This window comes from Hyalella azteca, unplaced genomic scaffold (genome assembly GCF_000764305.2).
Source record: "Hyalella azteca isolate HAZT.00-mixed unplaced genomic scaffold, Hazt_2.0.2 contig336, whole genome shotgun sequence".
NCBI lineage: Eukaryota > Metazoa > Arthropoda > Malacostraca > Amphipoda > Hyalellidae > Hyalella > Hyalella azteca.
The window spans coordinates 135,680-155,736 of NW_025930689.1; the positions used below are offsets into that span (position 1 = coordinate 135,680).

Below are 20,057 nucleotides of genomic sequence, written 5' to 3' on the forward strand. Positions count from 1 at the left end.
CTCTAAGCAGGCTAATTGCCATTTTTCAAACGGATAAAAGAAATGAACGAGCGCCGTTAATCTTAAGACTATATTACAACTTACCGTTATTACAGAAATGGCGACCATACTGATAATTTTTCGAAATTTCGGTGACTGAATATGTTGTAAACGAATTATTTTACTCGTACATTTGTTATATTCGTATGATTGAGTTGAATTTTTGTAAATATTTACGAAATCTCTGGCCAATATGCTTATTTCAGAATAAACTGGCCTACAAGACGACGACACGGATGACGACCCCTTGCACGGGACCTCGCCCGTTGCTGCCTGCACGATTGTTTGTTGTCCTAATTTATATTTTGATGTAATTTCATCTATTTTGCCGTCTTGTTCCCTGTTTGGATGTCGTCGTTGTAATATTTTTCACCTCGTAATCTTTGTAGAGATCATTTCTCAACCAGTTACTCTCTATTCGTTTCACTGACGACTGCCGACGCATTCACCCTGTCACTCGGATGGAAAAACGCTGCGAAGCATTGATTCAAAAACGGCTTCAGTTTTGGTTTCACTTCCCATGTTGTTATTGGTTATAATTAATTAGTTAAAAAAATTTATTTAGACAGTTCTTCACAATTTGTTATGTTTTCACTATGAAAATTTGCATTCAAGTCGAACTGTGCCTACAGCCTGAAGGTAGACTTCTGTGGAGCTATCGGTTACGGCGAGGGCGTTGGTTACGGAAGCAATGTTGGTTTCGGCGACGATGCAGATTGCGGTGGAGTTTTCGGTTGCGACAGAAGTGTCTGTTACGGTAGAGATTCATTTTGCGGCGGACTCGTCGGTTACGGCAAAGGTGTTAGTTACGGCGTGTCTGCAGACCACAAAGCATAACTGTTGATCCTGACGCGGTATTTTATTGGCGGTAGCATCAACTTGATTACGCCGGCGCCTCTGGTGCGATACCGGCGGAGTTCTGGCGGGGAGGGGGGCGGGGCAGGGTGAGGAGGAATGCAATGCAGTGTGGTGTTGTGGTGTTGTGGGTGCATTGAAGGTGGTGGGTGGTGTTGTGAGTGCATTGCAGTGTGGTGGTGTGGTGTTGTGGGTGCATTGAAGGTGGTGTGGTGTTGTAGGTGTATTGCAGTGTGGTGTTGTGGGGTGCGGGCGCAACGCACTGTGGTGGTGCGGTGTGGTGTTGCGTGTTGGTGTAGGCGTTGTGTGTGAGTGCGTGAGGGATCGCTGTGAGCGTTCCGTCATCTCCAGTTAAACAAATAGGTTGCCTGTTTGTCCTTGTCAGCAAATAAAAGCTGTGCAAATTGCGAGTTCGTTTATATAGAAGCGCTCTACTGGTACGATTTGAGCTTTCTACTCTATGCTGCTGAAGTTATATTATCTACTTAGTATTCCTTAGTATTTGTTTGGGACATAGCAGTCCCAGGCCACGATGGATCGCCGCCTCTGATTATCGTTCATCCGCCCTCATTTGGGCCACCTGATGTACGATGCTGTTGTGTTAATACTCAGCACGTGTTAATTCTACGCAAGAAATGCTGCGCGTTATCCTCGTGCTGACACAAGCGTTTGGCTGTCCAGGACATCAACGAAGCACAGGCAGAATTTGTTTGTGCTAACGGCGCGCACTAACGGCGCCGCGACGCCTAAACCTAACCATCCAACCCCACGACCACATGTGGTGTAGTTCGTGTGCAGATGTGTTTTATCTTGCGCTGTGTGATCTGAGCCGGTAATTTGTGTTATGTTTAAAGATGTGTTACATGCTGTGTATCTGTGTGATTCGTGCAGATGTGTTTCATGGGCAATGCAGAATAAGTATATTTTGTGAATGGATATGTTGTATTTAGTTTGAAAATGTTTTCCATTCCGTGTATGGGAGCGTTTAGTTTTGTAGGTTTATTGGCTTTTTTCTTGTGAAGATATTTTAAAAATTTTTGTTGTTGGATGTGTCACATTTTGTTGATGGATGTGTTATGTATTGTTGATGCATGAAGTGAATGATGTTGTAATGTTTCACGAACTGAAGTTGTAATTATTCTTTCGGTCATATTTTCCGATGATGTTAATGCCAGGTTTATTGTCTCCGCTTGGCATGTTAATTTCATAATCCGAATAATCTGGAACTGGCTAAATCGGTGATGTTTGTTACGATTTACTTCATGATTCTTTCGACAGAAACATTCGGTGCTTAATTTGAATACATAATGACGCCGTTACAGTTTTGCTATAACAATTGAATCCAGCCTGCACTTATGATCACTTATTGAACTATTCGTATAATAACATGGAGCTTTAATGGCGCCAATCATCCATGCCCAAGCAGCCAACGAAGCGATTCACATAACATAAATGTGTGCGTCTTGCGCCTATATCAGGGCCCGCGCCATCTTATTGGTTCCGTTTGCTTCCGAAAAAAAACATGGCGGTGCACCGTGTAATTTTTCTTTATTGCCGTGACCTTTATCGTAAATTATGGTTCCTGCTGCCTCATTACACCTCTTTGATCGCCTCAAACCCATAAGTTAGAGTCGAGATTCTCACGGCGCCAAGGCTCGAGAAACTTAATGCACAATTGATCATCGCCATGTTAACATTTTTCAAACAATTTAGTTCCATTATTTTGAGAATAATATGTTAAAAACTTCTCATTTACCACTAAATTGAAAAGCATGTTCGCTTACACTCTCTCATCACCTAACACTGTTAGGCGCTAACTATTACCTAACACCTAACTTGGGTGCATTCTTTTCTTTGACGCTGTGACGAAAGCAGGCGTGTGTTCGTTATTAGATCATCCGACTAGGCAAAATTTTTAAATTTTAAGTTCACTTCATTCAATTTAATGCTGCGTTTATTTCGGTTCATAAAGCTGATGGTAAGTTATTTTCAACCACTGGCTGCGTACACTACATGAGTTATGGAGGTTTTGCGCAACGGTTGCGTCGTCTGTAACAATTTCCAGCTTACAGTGCTTTGGCAATTACTCCGCCGTACGCTTATTGTAATGCAGCGCACGCTCTCTGCACAGCGTGCGTGTACTGCAGGATGTTGTATCAACGATCGCTTCGATTACACTTACTCGAGTGATCGGATCCTAGCTATTGCGGTCCTGCGGTATACGGGGATGGTGAATTAAATTCGAGCTTATCTATCGTTATTTTTTTTTTAATTCTTTCGCATTTTTTATCAAATGCTGCCGAATCTAGTATCAATTAGCGGTTTTATGTTACAAGTTTGAAAAGTGATTCGTTTCTTAACTACGTTAGATCGTTTATGATCACCGAAGCTAGTATTAAGGGGCAAAATTTTCTTGTTAAAAGACGTACAATTTATGATCAGTCTTTTTTTTTTAATTTTGTGTGGGTCTTAGATTTGAAAGTTTTGAAAAGGCATTGTATTCCAATTTTTAGGGAGTCGAAAAATTCAGATGAAGGTATCAAAAATTAGGTCATAGCAAGTACCTATAATATATTTACCGATGTTTTGAATGTATCAACATTCAATTTCAAGTTAGAAGAAGCATCGAATAATTAAACTTCGGTGGACATGGGTACATAATACACGTAAATAAGATACAACACGAAATTTTCGAAACATAAAAATGGCTCTGAAAGCTATCTCAAAGTCTAAACAATTCCGGTAGTTTGCAAATAGATGCTGTAGTCCAATCCCCATATATGAGGGTTCCAGCTATCGTCGGTCGCTTAATATTGGAAGCCACTGCACGAAGACGATGCTGGTGGGTTCCTCCAGCACAGTGCGAGCGACGGTCTTGTGAGCTTGTCTCAGGTGGTTCCCTGTCCTCCAGACCGATGGTGGCAGGTAAGATAGTCACGATGACGTAGTTGTTTGTCCAAATTACTCCAATGTAGTCCAAATGACGAACAAGTCTACAACCTTCTTCGAAGCAAAAATTTAATTCTAAAAGGCTAGCATTCCTAAATTTGAGTTAAATTGCAACATTATAGCATCTCGCCGATTCTTTTTGGTTGAAGACAGCGGCATCCAGCAGTTTTTGAAGACCAGGCTCTAGTTTAAAACTAGGCAAGTTTCTAAGTTTTCCTCGCCCTCAAAGCTCAACAATGGATCAGCAGTTGATGGGCGTTAAAATCGGTATCCTAAAGAAATAGATTGTTTTGTTGAAGAAAACAGAAAATGATCAGAAGCGAACTCACAAATCGGAAGAAAGAAGAAATTCCCTCAAACGTATCGCATATGTAGATGCCTTGGCGTAAGAAGCGCTAGCGACAGAGATCCACATGGAATTGAGTTGGTGGAAATAAGTACATAATGTGCGTAAATAGGATACATCAGTAAATTTTGAACCAGAAAAATCACGTTGAAAACTATCTCGAAGTTAAGACAAATCCGTTAGTTAGTTATGAGAAAGATAGCTAGAGTCCAATCCGTAGAGATGAGAGGTTCAGCTATCGTCGGTCGGTTGGTGTCGGGCCGATGCTTGACGACGATGCTGGTGGGTTCCTCCATACTGGTTCCTGAGAAGCGAAAGTCCTCCAAGAGGCCGATGTAGTCTATACATTTTGCTTCAAATAATATTGTAGACTTCATCATTTGGACTACATTGGAGCAATTAGACCACCAACTACGACATTGACTATTACAAATGAGCCACTTCATCTTAAGATCACCGTTGAATTCAACTGGCTTGGTGTCTTGACAACGTCAAGCTGCGGACAATACGCAACAAGGGCCCCTGCGAAAAGCGGAAGTTCTCCGAGAAGCCGATTTAGTCAGCAAATTTTGCTATTATAAGTTCATTATAAGTACTTGTTAAGACCTGCATTTGATCTATCAATGTCATCTGAAGAATTTTTGACTCCCTGAAAATTGGAATATAATGCATTCTCTGGTCATTAATCTTACGTGATATTTGAAGCCATGCGTATTGCTGTGTGAAAAAAATGCTAAAGTTTAGGAAGCCTGAAAATTATCATTTAATTTTGTAAATATTTAACCAACCATGGAAATTGTCGTCTGCATCAACAAGACAAGATCATCCTGATTCCAAGAATCGGTGTTAGTAATTAACTGTCTTTGATAAACGAGACTGGTGGGGACCTCAATGGTTATTTGCCCAGGAAAAAATGTTGATACATTTTTAAGATGTGACTGATACATGCGTATAAATTTAATTACGATATCACAGATACCAAGAATGGTATCGAGCTGAGCCGTAAGTAATGTATTTGCCCTTTTTTTGCATTGTGACTGCAGGCTTTGCATCACTCGTAATGTGGTCACACAATAAGAATTTTTGTTTTAATTTCGTGGACATTCACGATGCTAAGTCTCCCATCATAGATAATCAGTTTTTACTAGTCTTCCACCGTATTAGAAAGTATTGCCATCTTACCGAGAATACTTAGAAAGTATTGGACATCTTCTTACGATACTTAGAAAGTATTCGTCGTGGCCATCTTGCCGAGTATTACTTCAGATCGTCGTGGCCACCTGATCAAATGTAACGACAGTGACGGTCCCGCTTGACTTGATCTTCTCACAGCCTGGCGTCTGAACACCGGGTTTCTCAGACACTGACGAATTCTTTGTTAACTCTATTGGCGTTTATCTTCGCGCGAGTGCTCGAGATAATTCTAGCTCTGCAACGAAACGAAGGCCTACGAAAACTTTACCTTTACACTTTACCTTCGCCTCCAATCGAAATCCTGTCAAGTTAGCAGGTAATGTCGCCGATAAAATTGATTTTAATATTAGTTTATATTATGTGCATGAGAAAGTGGGAATATGTCACTAGTCTCTATAGGTGAATATTGAGTGCATATCGCTCTATTTTCGGCTAACATGGGGCCCAAGTCTATAACAACACAGTTTGGCCAGCGGTCCGAAAATCGTTGACATCGATCTTCTTTTCAGAAAATCAAGCTCAACTTCTCAGTGGTGTAATGAATGTTAAGTTGATTGAAACTTGATTAGAACTGATTCTTGCAGTTTATTTTTCTTTTAATTTAGTTTCATTTCACTTCTCGTTCCCTTCATGAATTACTTCATGACATGAAATTCACGTTGTTTGGAGCTAATTCAATTTTTCAAATGTATGCTAGTTTTTTCGTTCCAGTTTTTCCAGTTTTATCTAAGAGATCATTTGAAGTTAATTTTGGACAATCATTTTTTACGATGGTGTTTCTAACGATTGTGACAATTCTATTCTATGTATCGTCACAAGCGGTGGACATTTCTAATCCGCTCTTTGAGGTTAGCCAAATTTTGATGTGTATATATGCTTATTTTCGTCATTGTTTCGTCACAAATGCCGTTCAATATAATGCATAGTATGTACTTCATACCGTCATGGCCATTCATGCGGCATTGGAATTAGAAGCTCAATTCATTTAGCATTTTAGCAAAAACAACTTTACCTATTAAATTTTTCTCATTTTTAGGAAAACTTTTTGGGAGAAAAATTATGATTTCTTCATTTATGTTTCGTTTACTATTTTCTTTTCTCTTTAAAGAGTGGAGGCATGCAGTAACTTCGTCAAGTTGTGTCAATGGCTGAACGCTCATAAATGTAGCTGCAGTACTGAAATGTACCTGGCAGTCCTGAAACGTACCAGTACTGAAACTTCAGGGTGGGTTAGTGCAGAACTCCAAAACACGAGCTTCTGGAGTGAATTTATAAAAAAGAAAACTAATAGACGCTAATCAATTTATGCAAGATGCGTTCAGCATTGTTTAGCAGCCACTGATAGAAAATGATGATGGGTGCGGCATCGGCTACGATTTCCACCGAATTTTGCGATTATGTACTTTATAGTCATGGTCGAAAAATCGGACATTGCTCTCATATTCGATCGATCGGGACCTGTTTTGACTGGAGTATGTTTTCAGTGTGTGAGTTGTTTGTTCGTACGTCTTTTAGAATAAGTTTTTTTCAATTGCTGACCAATAAAATATGACTTTAAATGCACATGTCGCACCTTTCCATTGCAGTCACAACATTGAATTCGAATTCTCGGGTGTCATTGATGTAACCATTTCAGTATGATGATGAAGATGGAATATTTCTCGTCTCGACCCATTAATTTGAATGTTAGATACAAACGATAACATTTTTACGTCAGCAGCTTTCGGTTTCACTGCACAAACAGTGCAGTAAACAGCGGCCAATCTCCATTATCCTCGATCAATTGCCATCGCTTGAGATTCTGACTGTACCGCACAATAAAACACTACCATGAGTTAACTGTGAACTGTTGTAATAACTGTTAGTTGTTAACTGTTGGTAATAACTGTTGGTTGTTAACTGTTGGTAATAACTGTTAGTTGTTAACTGTTGGTAATAACTGTTGGTTGTTAACTGNAGTTGTTAACTGTAAGTTGTTAACTGTTGTAATAACTGTTAGTTCTGATAACTGTTGGCTGATAGCTCCGAGGCTCCCACGGAGGACACCACAGTAATTTTTGATGGATTCCTGACAGCCGGAAGCTGCTATAGTTAGACGAGCGAACATGATGATCAAAACACTGTTATCTTGAATTGCATTTGCTTTCTCATCTAACTGATACTTGGTCATTATATATGTGGTTGTCGGTCATTGTATGTCAATAATTACCGAAAAAGACAACTGATGAGTGCACATTTGAGTGAATTTACAAATTTAAATGCAAGCTTGAAAAATTCATGCATTGAAGATGCGATCAAAATCACAGCTTTCTTATATTATTGTGTTTTTCTTGTTGTGTAGAGCCGTGGAATAACAGCGTCGGACATGACACATGGCAAGTGTGATCGCCATGCAGCCGTGAGAAACTCACGAGGAAGCCAGACAAATGCTTCCTTTGCGGCTCTCTTTGCGCCTCCATAACTCTTATTTTTACGGCCCATTTCTACGATCAAGTTCACCTGAGCGTCATGAACTTTAGAAGCTTATTTTGTTCACTAAATAACTTAATTTTGCCCGCTCAGAAAAAGCCCTGTTTTATGTCTAGCCAGTGAATGAACGCAGGTGATGGGGCTCTAATTTCCAATAGGGGAACAGAAACTAATTGCTGTTAGTTTCATACACCATATTTTTGCAGAAATTTAAGGTACAGCTTGTTGTTGGAATGTTTCACTCGTGACTGGTAGCATTCATCTAAGTAGGAAAGTTGAATGTGGTAAACCCGTTCCAAAATAATAAGTAAATATTTCGCACTGAATGTTCTATCTTCAATATTATAATTAAAATTACAGAGTCTAACAGTAACTACTTAAAATGCTTGAATTTTCACCAAGTTCAATTTCGATTTTGTATAGTTTTTTGCGTGCCGTCCTTAACATTCCGATTGCCAGATTACGACGGCCGCAGGCGGATTTGAAAATGAAACATGAAATGATTACTGCTTATTCATTTGTTAAACAATTCATCTCCGAGACGACTAACAAATAACATTGAACAATGCGTTTTGACCCAATTGAATAAACTCGTATTTAGTTATGTATAAATTAAAAATGAATAATTTATGCACCAATGGAACGAGAAAGATTAATTTTTTTTTCAACCTATTCAAACGTGGAATGGTGTGGTAGCGGCGGCGGAAACGGCCGCTGGAGTTCTCGCGCGCCAGCCAGCCAGGAGGTTCAACATCGAATTTGAGACGCAATGCCCGCTGCACTGTAACTTACGACACACTTTTAGCAAACTCAAGATCGCGGGAAACTTTGTGCTGTATAGTTGCCATCTCACTCACAAGTGACAGTGAAACACAAAGTTGGATGGCTGGTGCGAAGACTCCAGCGGCCGTTTCTGCACGAAAACCCATAAGCGGCCGCGCTTCCGCCCAATTTCGCGTTTGGATAGGTTAAAAAATTCAATCTTTTTGTTTCCATTGGCGTGTAAGTTATTCATTTTAAATGTATACTTGAATAAATACGAATCCTTTAAATTGGGTCCATCATTCAGAACAACCATGTACATTATTTTACATGTCCAATAACATGACCAGTTCAAGTGTGTTTTTTCGGCCGATGATAGGCCGACATATTTGGCTATAATTCGTGTGATCGTGGAGAACAATAACTTGATGTGAACTGAAGACAGGCACAGGCCTGTTATTCTTCCAAAATTTCTCAAATAAAATCAACGCCGCATAAAGCGCGGATATTCGCTTAAATGTTGCCAAGATTCTAACATCAATCTAGACATCGCTTCTTCGTTAAATTCGTCCTTTCGTCATTTTCGCAACTTCGTTATTTTTCTTAACAACTACAGTTTCCGTTAGATTTCTGAGACTTCTAATTTGAGAAATCGATTCATATAATTACTGTGTATTGTTGTACTAATTTTAAAAGGTTTTTATGAGTCGTAAATAAATTATTTTTAATAGTCAAGATCTTTTTTTTAAACAAACCAGTTTTATTGTATGTTTATTTTTAGTGCTTATCTTAGAACGATAATTCTTTTAATACAAATTTGCTACCACGGCGTCAACGTTGCGTCGTAAGTGCGTTACGTGCATCGCATTTGCGTCGCCTAACGTCATGGGAAGACGTTAATTCAGCGAGTAATTGGTCCGTTATAGACACCGCCGCTCGCCCATGACGCAGCTCAGCCGACGTACAAAACCGTGTCTGGAATTTGCTTCCAGACTCTGAACATATCTGCGCCCAGGTTTAAGTTTCCTCTGCTGGTGCATTTTTAGTTTATCTACCGGCTGATTTACGTTTTAGCTATCCGCATATTTACGTTTTATTTACCCGCAGATTTATGCTTCGCCAACAAAGAGATTTATGTTTCATTAGCGCGTAGGACGTACACGTCTTACATTAATCGTAAATAATGTCTCGAATGAATTTTAAATGTTAAGCTGAGAACTAATATTCCCAGGCGATTAAAGTTGCTAATGAAGGTCACCGGTGCCTAGGAAACAGTGTGTAAATAATGCAATAATTTTGTTGTATTTCCATCAGAGGACGAGGGGACTTGTCTGCTGGACTGCCTGGGTGGCCGGCACACCCGCTGGGGGGGACGACTCAGGGGCGACTTCCTCCTCAACGGCAACCTCGTCTCCCCTAACAAAGTCAGTATAAAGAACTCCTAAAAAATCGACTGAAAAATTTCCTTAGTAATTAAATAAAGGCACTGATAAATGTGAGTAACTCAGTGAGCTTTTTTATCGATGCCAGAGCGTTGCATGAACTTGTTTATATTTTGTGAGCGATCCGCGTGTGATAATAAACATTGTACATTGACTGTGTACTCTCTACCTAACGTACGTGTCCTACGTACAGCAGCCAGTTACGTAACTTATCCCACGTGTCCCCAGCTTGCATCTCGCGTGGCCTACGTACAACAAGACGTGAGCTTCTGCCCAGACACGAGCGTCCGACAGACGCTGCTGCTGCACGCCCTGCTCAGGGAGAGCGGCGACCCTGCCAGGGGCAGCAACGTCAAGGCCAGGGTAACTGATTACTGATTAATTGCTAACTAGCTACCAACTAGTTAGTTACTGCATGGTCAGGGTAACTGCTTAGTGATTAGTTGCTAACTAGCGACCAGCTAGTTAGTTACAGCAATATGCTCAGGGTAACAGCTTGTGATTAATGGCTAACTAGCTACCAGTTAGTTACTGCAAGATGGTCAGGGTAACTGCTTAGTGATTAGTTGCTAACCAGCGACCAGTTAGTTACTGCAACATGGTCAGGGTAAGTGCTTAGTGATTAGTTGCTAACTAGCTACCAGTTAGTTACAGCAACATGGTCAGGATAACTGCTTAGTGATTAGTTGCTAACTAGCTACCAGTTAGTTACAGCAACATGGACAGGGTAACTGCTTAGTGATTAGTTGCTAACTAGCGACCAGATAGTTACTGCAACATGGTCAGGGTAACTACTTCGTGGTAATTGTAACTGGTAACAGATTATTTAGTTGGTACCAGTAACATGGTCAGGGTAGCAACTTATTGAAATTTATTGTGTTAGAAATATTCCAAGGTGTAAAATTATGAGAAGCTAACTCTGTTCCCAAAAGTCATGCCATCACCACCTGCCTTCACTGCAAAGTTTCATAAGGTGCTGCTACTGCAGATCAACGCCCTCATCGAGGACCTCGGGCTGGAGCAGGTGAAGCACACGCGCGTCCTGGACCTGACGCTGAGCGAGAAGCGACGTCTCAACGTCGCGTGTCACCTCCTGCTGGAGACGGACGTCGTGTTGCTGGACCAGCCCACCCGCGGCATGGACATCTTCGACACATTCTTCCTCATCGAATACCTTCGCCAGTGGGCCGGCAGAGGCAGGATTGTCGTGAGTATTGCATCATTTGCATGTGACTTCCTATCTAAAATTTTATTGATTGTTTATTTGTAACTACCGGCTTCTTGTTATTTACTCCATCACAGTAATTTGTTCGAGCCAGTAAACCATTCTACTGTAAAGGGATATGAACGAATCAGTAAGGGTTCAAGATTACTACAATGTCTACGAAAAATTTTAATCCTTTTTTATGTTAATTTTGTTTCTTTGCTTCTCTCTCCACCCTGCTTCGACCCTGATCTTTTGTGTCGCCAGATCCTGACGATCCAGCCACCGACGTACGAGATCTTCACGATGATCTCGCGCGTGCTGCTCGTGTCGACGGGCCGCGTCATGTACTTCGGGCGGCGGCGGGAGATGTTGCCGTACTTTGCCTTCATTGAGTACCCTTGTCCTGCTTATAAGAATCCTTCAGATTACTACAGTGAGTCGTAGCCTCATTACTACAGTGAGTCGTAGCCTCATTACTACAGTGAGTCGTAGTCTCATTAAGCCCTCAGATCACTACACTGAGTCTTTCCATCTCAATAATAGGTTCTACAATAGGTTATAAATTGATGGTTCAGCAACAGTATCAATAAAACGCTTATATTAATTGAAAGTAAATATCTAAAAAATGACGCAAAAAGGTGGCAATGTAAAACATGTTTTTCATAAAGACATGAGACCACCTCTGAACTTTATACGCTGTTATTTTGTTCCGCGTGAAACACTAATTTCGTAACACTGAAGACATAACATGACTGCCATACGTTCAGTTGACCTGGTGACGCTGGACGACCTGAGCTCGGAGGCGATGCTGGAGTCGTCACAGCGCGTCGAGATGTTGGCCGACACCTTCAGGAGGAAGCAGGAGGCCCTCAGCGACCCCGGCCCTTCTGCCCCCCTGCCGCCACACATCCGCTCCGCCAACGCCTGCATCACGCTGCTCGCCCTCTGGATGTAGGTTGAAATGTTTGAATTAATCTATGGATGCACTGCTTTCAATACATTTGTTGCAAATTGGTTAGTCAATACATCCATTACCATACTTATATTATCATGAAAGACGTGTTTCAGACGTGCAATGATCTACCAGCTGACAGTGTCATGTGTTTCAGACGAGCAATGATCTACCAGTTCCCCTACAATCTACTACGGTGGCTAAGTCGCTCCTTCGTCGCGGCTCTCATATCCGTGTTCGTGGGACTCGTCTTCTGGGACGTGCGCAGCGCTTCTGTCCAGCAGCAGGTAGCGTCGCTTCGTCACTTGAAGTTCAGGGGCCATACTTTCAAAAGTCGCTAAGTGATCGTAAGTACTTACGCTCTAATTTCTTGTCTATTATTGGTGGATTTTGCTCGAAAGGCCGTCTATGATTGGCTAATGAACTTACGATCTCTTAACTTTTTTTTTTGAAGTATAGGCCCTGGGCACCAAATGTTCATGTGTGGAGGCATTAAGCATTTATTAGCACTTGGGTGCTGGTGGCTAATAAAATGGTTTATACTGGTTAATGGAATGGACATTTTTATATATTTTTTAGTCCCTTATTAAACTTTCTTGGCAATCAAAATTTCAATCAATTCAGAAATAGCATATGATCAATAATTAGTTGCTGGAACAAATCGATAACAGGAACTTTCACATATTTATTTATGATTCGAAACCTTATTCTTGAAGAAGTTTACACTCACGGTCAGCTTGAATATGTGCATAATATTGCTTTATTACTGGGATAAAAGGAAATCAGGATATATATGGTGTGCTTGAACTCGATGATTTCTCCAAAACAGTCACACTCTTGTCATAACCTACGACCAGACGCATAATACTGATGCAGTTGACATAACCTAAGCCAATGCACATAATACTNTAGATGAGTGAATAGTTTCTGCGTCACTACCAAGGCAGATAAGTGAATAGTTTTTTAAATTATTATAAAGTAGATAAGGATAATAACGTGTGAAGACGATAGGGCTCGAACAACACGACCGTCCTTACATAAGCCATCATGTTTCGAGAACAATAATCTAGAGTAACAGCTTACAGAACTCGAGAGATTAATCATGTGACGAACTTCATAAAATACTTGAACTCTCGAGAGCAACTTACATGTCACTCATCTAACACGATCCTTATTGATATATTAGGACAGTATATATCATTAGGGTAGGATATACAGGGTCCTTCAAATAAAATTCCCTGATTTCAACAAGCTTTTGCAAAAATCATACGACACATACAGAACAATTAATTTTATTTGTGAATAGCTTATTTGATGCCATTTTAAATCACTTAGTACACTTTACTTGGTTTTGAAAAATATGTTCGATAAATGATGTCCCCATGCATTGTTAAGACATTCACGTAGTCTTTCACTGAAGTTGCCATAATGGCCCATAGTGGCCGCCGATATGAGAGTGTTCCTCATGCGAAAACGATTAGACTGTGGGTGTCCAACTTTAGACAAACAGGGTCAGCACTAAAAGGCAGGAAGTGGCAGCCACGTCAAGCCATTCCAAGGGAAGTTACACGAAGAGCTATGGGCAACTTCAGGGAAAAACTACGTGAATGTCTTAACAATGGGGGACATCATTTATCGAACACAATTTTCAAAACCAAGTAAAATGTACTAAGTGATGTAAAATGGCATCAAATAAGCTATTCACAAATAAAATTTAATGTTCTGTATGTGTCGTATGATTTCTGCAAAAGCTTATTGAAATCAGGGTGTTTTTTTTTTGAAGGACCCTGTATTATTACTTATTAGGGTAAATAGCATTATGGTTGGATGTAGCACGAAAAAGGCTTCTACCTGTTCTCTACTCGCAGAGAAGTCGCTGCGAGTCACTCAGGTTTTAAAAAACAAATAAACTTCAGGTACATCAGAACTCTACGTGTTGAGGTTTTTCCAATACAATCGAAAATTTGCAATACCACTTACATTATAAATGCAAAACTGGATACAATTTTCCATTATGACACAAAATAAGGCACGAAAAGTCTATGAGAAGGCTGTTGGTAGCCTGTTTGGGGATATGTTACGTAGCTTTTGCGGAAATAAATTGTAAGTTTATCTTTGGATTCATGCTTAATGAGTGACTAAACCAGCACTACTCGCCTGTGTGACTGAAAATTGTTGCTCATGACCTCACGGAGTCGGGCTCACATATCATGCTTCTATAATGTTGCCAAGAGGTGCGATGTGCTCTCAAAATCTTGAGCGTAATGCCAATGATGCACAAGTACCACATTGTTTAGATGTCTGATGCCCTGGCTGCTGCAGGTGCTGTACAGCTTCTTGGCACTGGCGGGGATCTTTCTAGCGTACATCCTCCCAGCGTACTCCATGGCGGGCTTCCTGCCCCAGGACGGTGACACGAAGTGAGTCATGTCCTGTACGAAGTGTGTCATATCCTGCACGAAGTGAGTCATGTCCTACTTATCACTAGTCAATCATCCAACATCCCTCGCAAGAAATTAATCTCATGCTGTGCGTTGGAGTTCATGGTGTGTGTGAACTACCTCAGAAATCGCAGCGTTTAGATACAAGACGTGACAGTAAAAGGAATTATTAACAAACATTATGATATCGTTTTCATTTATCAAATTTACATTCGTTCTCGAAAAAAATGCACTCGTATTAATTTTAGTGTCCGAGAAGTTAATATTGTACCGTTTGCCCCGTAACAGGTTCTACAGCTACGTAGGACATTCGCTCGTCTACCTCTTCGCTATCAACACCTTAGCCATCGCCGTGGCGACGGTGGTGGCATCGCGCCATGTGGCGGCCGCTATTGTGGCGTTCGTCATGACAGTCGCGGCACTGGGGACAGGCTTCACTTTACATCCAGCCGTACGTACCATAGAATCTACGTGGTTTGTGTTGTGTTCATTCCTATTGAGGAAGCGAGCTGTGTTTCCGAGTATCAACGATGAAATGCAAATCACATTATGAAATAAATAATAATAATAATTCACAAGCATTGTAGAAGTCAAGGCTTTCCATTTTTCAGTAATTTACGCGGATTAACCTGTGTTGCCAGTAAGTTTAAATATAACGACGAATGCTTGGTGTTGCAGGAGGTGTCATGGTGGGCGTGGCCCACGCTGTGGTGGTCGCCCTCTAGGTGGCTGCTGCGCGAGCTCACTCATGCTGACCTCGTCCTGGCCAAGGACTTTTCTTGTGATCGCAACCCCGTCATGAAAGACCTGCAAAGTATCATTCAGAGAAAGGTAAATCATCTACATTTGACCCAAAATTATTTTGTAAATAAGTATAAGTTTAGTTCTCACTATTTAGCTGGACAATAGACGAGCAATTCCAATATTAACGTTACGTAGTAAAAATCTCTAATGATCTAGCGTGATTTTAGGGTTTATCGATATGGATTTTTTGTACATGCAGATGCATGAAATACATGTTGCATGAAATAATAATTCCTCCGCTTATATTTCCTAACTAAGCCATAGATTTGAATGTACCATGTCAATGAAACTTTTGTGATTGAGATTTTTTCCTTCAGTGAGTATTTTAGAATATCCCTCAATTATATTTTGGTATTCATTGCGACTGTAATTCTAATTACAGGTCTCGTGTGGTATCGTGAACGGTGCCCAAGCTTTGAATTACCTAGGCTTGGACGATGCTTACCTACCGGGCAAGTATTACCCCGCCTTGCTTATGTTCATCTTCTATGTGGGGTGCCTGCTCGTAGCCATGCTTGGCTTCATCTTCTTGGCGCGTACACCAAGGAAGAAGAAATACCACGTCGAATAAATTTGATGTACATTGTTGATGATAACAACGCTTAACAAATTGCTGCCTTGCATTGAAAAAAAAAATGTTCGACTGTTGGTTAACTGCTAGCAGCATTGCCCACTTCCGTAACTGACCTAAAAAAAGACGTGTAAATGTAACTCTTCAAACGAAATAAGAGAAAGGGGCGAAAAGAAAATATATAGGTATAAACTGGCATCAAAAGTTGATTTGAAATACTATTCGTCTAATTTTGAATATATTTGAGATTTTGCAAATTTATTATAAAAATGTATAGTGCCTACTGGATAGATAATGCTAAAATTCAATGTATGGGTATGTTCGATGCAATAAGTACTTATAATATTTGACAATTGTAAATAAATTGTTATTGATAAATCAAATTATTTTTACCTGTAACGTTAGTCGCTGAAAATGCAGTCATTGTGCAATAATTGTACCGCTCTGCTGGTAAATTTACGTTAACAAATGTAAAACTGAATGAAGAAGAGTTGAGGTGAAATTAAGAAGACTGAAAAATTACTAAGAACACCTTGTTTACTCAAGAATAGATTGTGCAACCCACATGAACGAATGCTAATAAATGGAAGCTAAGGTTGGATTGAAGTGCGGCGATCCATATGTAAATAAATATATCCTGTAGATGTTTCGTTTGAAAATTATTGGGATTAATATTCATTTTTTGAATGCAGTTTATGTTAAAAACACGTTAAATCGATGCGGGAAGGTAAAATTTCGAATATTTGTGATAAACTTCCAGCTCTACCATAAATAGTCCTTTACTTGATGTGTGTCCATTTTTATTGTAAGAGGAATTTTTAGTGTTGCGAATAATGAAAAAAATCGTACATTTTTCCGCAACTGAGATGGATGAATAATAATATTTTATTATCCTCGTCCATCCAGACATTCGGATTCATGCAATGATCCGTGACATTTCAATGATGTTTTATTCGTTCTTTGTCATGTGTGACCTGTGACGCACTGACGCTCAGTCTGTGCCCTGTGTGACAGTGTGTCTGTGTGTGTGTGTGTGTGTCTGTTGCGTGTGATCGAAGGCCTGAACGCCTTTTTTACGCTTTGGACATTACTCACATTAGAATTTAACAAATAGCAAATTCGTTGAGAATCGCCTGAGACGCAGCACTCCAGCGACTCCATCAGTTTACGAGTCTTCTAAGTTCTTCTACCTAGATCTAGATCTCTTCTCCCCTACGAGCAACGACCACCCTGCCCGGCAGCCCGTGATGGTTGTTACCGTCATTTCATTATACTACAGATCTGAGTTTCAGGTCCTGCTTTTCAGTTTCCAATATGCTATGTGTTTGTTGTGTACTGCTTAATTTAATATTCCTCTACAACTCCACACTGCAGTGACTGCACCTGCAAGGCTGGCAGCTGCAGTGAGTGAGATAGACTATAGAATTAGAGTATATGTATTATGCAGGGACCGTGTAGTGGCAAAGCAGAGAGTTTTTTAGACTCTCCCTCACGCCTCAAGTTCATTTTTAACTTTTAACTCCTATAAGTAGACCAGCAAAGTATCATGGAGGCTGGAATCTGGATACCAGCATTATCAGGGTCGCCTGCCCACTATGCAGATTGCAGAGGGTGGATGCAGCGTCGGCAATATATGGATTTTTAAGCCCAAAGCGTCGCCGGCCATTTTAAAGATGCATTGCCGGGTAATTTTTAATGAAAAGCCATTTACGCTGAGTAATGACGAACTATTTACAAGCCACGAACTTATTACAAGGTTGCATGCACGTGTTACCCCAAATAACTAATTTTACCCTAAAAACAGTCCGGTTGTACAGCAAGTGTCAACTGAACAAGTAATAAAGCACTCTGACCGCTCTAATGCGACCGAAACTACGCAATCGAAAAAATGTTGTTTACATTTTTTGCGGGAACTCATCGCAACTGATTTCCGGACAAGCTTCGCTGCATCGTAATCCATCCAACGTAGCGGAAACCTTACTTTTTTCTAAATAGTTGGCTGAAGACTGAGAAATATATTAAATGCAAGAATTTCAATCTAAATGTGTCGGGAAGATCTTCTGAAGGCGAAAATTTTGCCAATAATGCGTCGCCGTAGGTCTTTAAATCTTCGTTCACTCTCTGCACAGTGGTTGCCTGCCAAAGACCACCACTGCCCTGGATGTACACAGTAATGGACCATCATGATTCCTGCCTTCCGGAACATAGCTTTCAACACTTCAAGCTGTCTGTATTTAGGCCGTAGGTGGAACCAGCCCTCGGTCAAACGGCCACTTGTCGAAGGATGATAAATTTTGGAACAGAGTACAGACCTATGCTATCTGAAACCTAACCTCAGATAGTCAGATGCATCATGCAGGGAACTTAAAATTACGTAATTTAACGATGCCCGGAACTCGGAAGTCATATTCGATCCACAGCCTGGTGGTGCACGGCAGGTGGTGGTCAAGGCTGGAAGAGGATAAAGTCGAGTGGTGCACAACTGATTGGTGTATGTCCGGAGACTGCGGCGGAGAGAGATCCAAGGCATTTGATTCAGGGCTTATTGGTGCACAAAATTGGTGGTGCACAGCTGCGCTCCCGCATTATCATACATAAGAAAGTGGTTTAAATATTGAGTATATAAGGAAATTAAAAATTAACTTCTAAAAAATCTCTGGTTTGGTTTGTCACTATGGCAGGCAGCAGTGCTCCAGAGTCCAGCGCAGGCCCAGGCGCCCAGCCCAGAGCCCACCCATGCCCAGCCTCCTGTCCTTGTCCTGGGGCCCAAGGGTTGCTGAAAATGAAGCAAACCCCAGACATTTTGATATTGTAATTTTTGAGCATGTTATAAATTATATAAATAATGAAAACAACATATTTTTATGTTTTATTGTTCATGATATATTATTGATATATTAGTGCATCTAATTGATATAGTATAGTCAGATGGGGTAAGACAGGACCGAAATCACTAACAAGCCCGTAGCATCTATACCAAGAATAACTAAAAAACCCTAAACCTATCACAAGGTGTATATATGCAATGGGCTTCTAAGCTACAACTCTGACATTTTGCATCTAACATAGTTTTCTGTACAGATTAAAAAAAGTGAGCTGGTCCCATCTTACCCCATTGGGGTAAGATGGGACCAGGCATGGGGTAAGACAGGACCAACTGGTTATTCTTATGTTACAAGGTTTTAAAAAACTATTTTTGATAAACTGTAGGGTAATAGAGGACCATTTGTGGGGTAAGACAGGACCATTTGTGGGGTAAGATAGGACCGTTAGTGGGGTAAAACAGGATCATTTAGTGGTCCTGTCTTACCCCATGTCCGGTCCTTTTTTACCCCATTTTATAATACATGTCAGGCAGTGATGGTAGCAGGTAGGAATGTCTAGTATGTCTCAAAAGTTGCTTATTACTTGAGGTTACCTGCCTACATTCACAAACCTGGCCAAAAATTTTTTTGTTATTAGACAGAGCTTATTTCCCAAGCAGGATTAACTATTTTGTGACCCTTCTTTACATAGGTTTTCTTTAAAAATTAGCCAAAAATTCATTATTTGCAGAAGAGGGTTGAAACAAACACTGAAATGACAGGCAATGACTGCTCTAACATATTCTTTTGTCAAATTAAATTCAGTGCAATTAGAATGCACGCCATGGGCTGGTCCTTTCTTACCCCATGAAGGCTGCGATCCTGTCTTACCCCATTTGACTATATCCTTTAATAGTTTCACAAATATTTTTAGTACATTTTTTTGTTCATAACCTAAACCTAACCTATAAGTTATAATCCATGTTGAAATTCTATTGGTAATATCAATTTATCAAATTATCAACAAACCTAGTATTTTGAGATTTTTGACCAATCAATGGACCGTTCCACAGCATAGTGAGAACACTAGCTTAACTGTCCCTTAACATAAAAGCAGGTTGAGAAAAGCTTACTTTTTTCTGAAATATTGTGGCTGTAATATAATATAGATATAATTTCACTAGGTATGAAATCCTGCGGCTCTAATGTCATGTATTTTAGG

At 40.4% G+C, this 20,057-nt stretch overlaps 1 protein-coding gene across 1 annotated transcript in view; it reads left to right on the forward strand.

Annotated features, from left to right (window-relative positions):
* LOC108672708 overlaps positions 1-16,409 on the forward strand; it is a 77,642-nt gene extending 61,233 nt beyond the window's left edge. The window contains exons 8-17 of the mRNA XM_047885814.1: positions 9,929-10,038; positions 10,285-10,419; positions 11,045-11,263; positions 11,528-11,696; positions 12,031-12,214; positions 12,373-12,502; positions 14,490-14,635; positions 14,945-15,107; positions 15,335-15,487; positions 15,843-16,409. Of these exons, the coding sequence (XP_047741770.1) occupies positions 9,929-10,038; positions 10,285-10,419; positions 11,045-11,263; positions 11,528-11,696; positions 12,031-12,214; positions 12,373-12,502; positions 14,490-14,635; positions 14,945-15,107; positions 15,335-15,487; positions 15,843-16,031 (1,598 nt within the window). The 3' untranslated portion in view covers positions 16,032-16,409. The remainder of the gene's footprint in view (positions 1-9,928; positions 10,039-10,284; positions 10,420-11,044; positions 11,264-11,527; positions 11,697-12,030; positions 12,215-12,372; positions 12,503-14,489; positions 14,636-14,944; positions 15,108-15,334; positions 15,488-15,842) is intronic.
* The last annotated feature ends 3,648 nt before the right edge of the window (positions 16,410-20,057 follow it).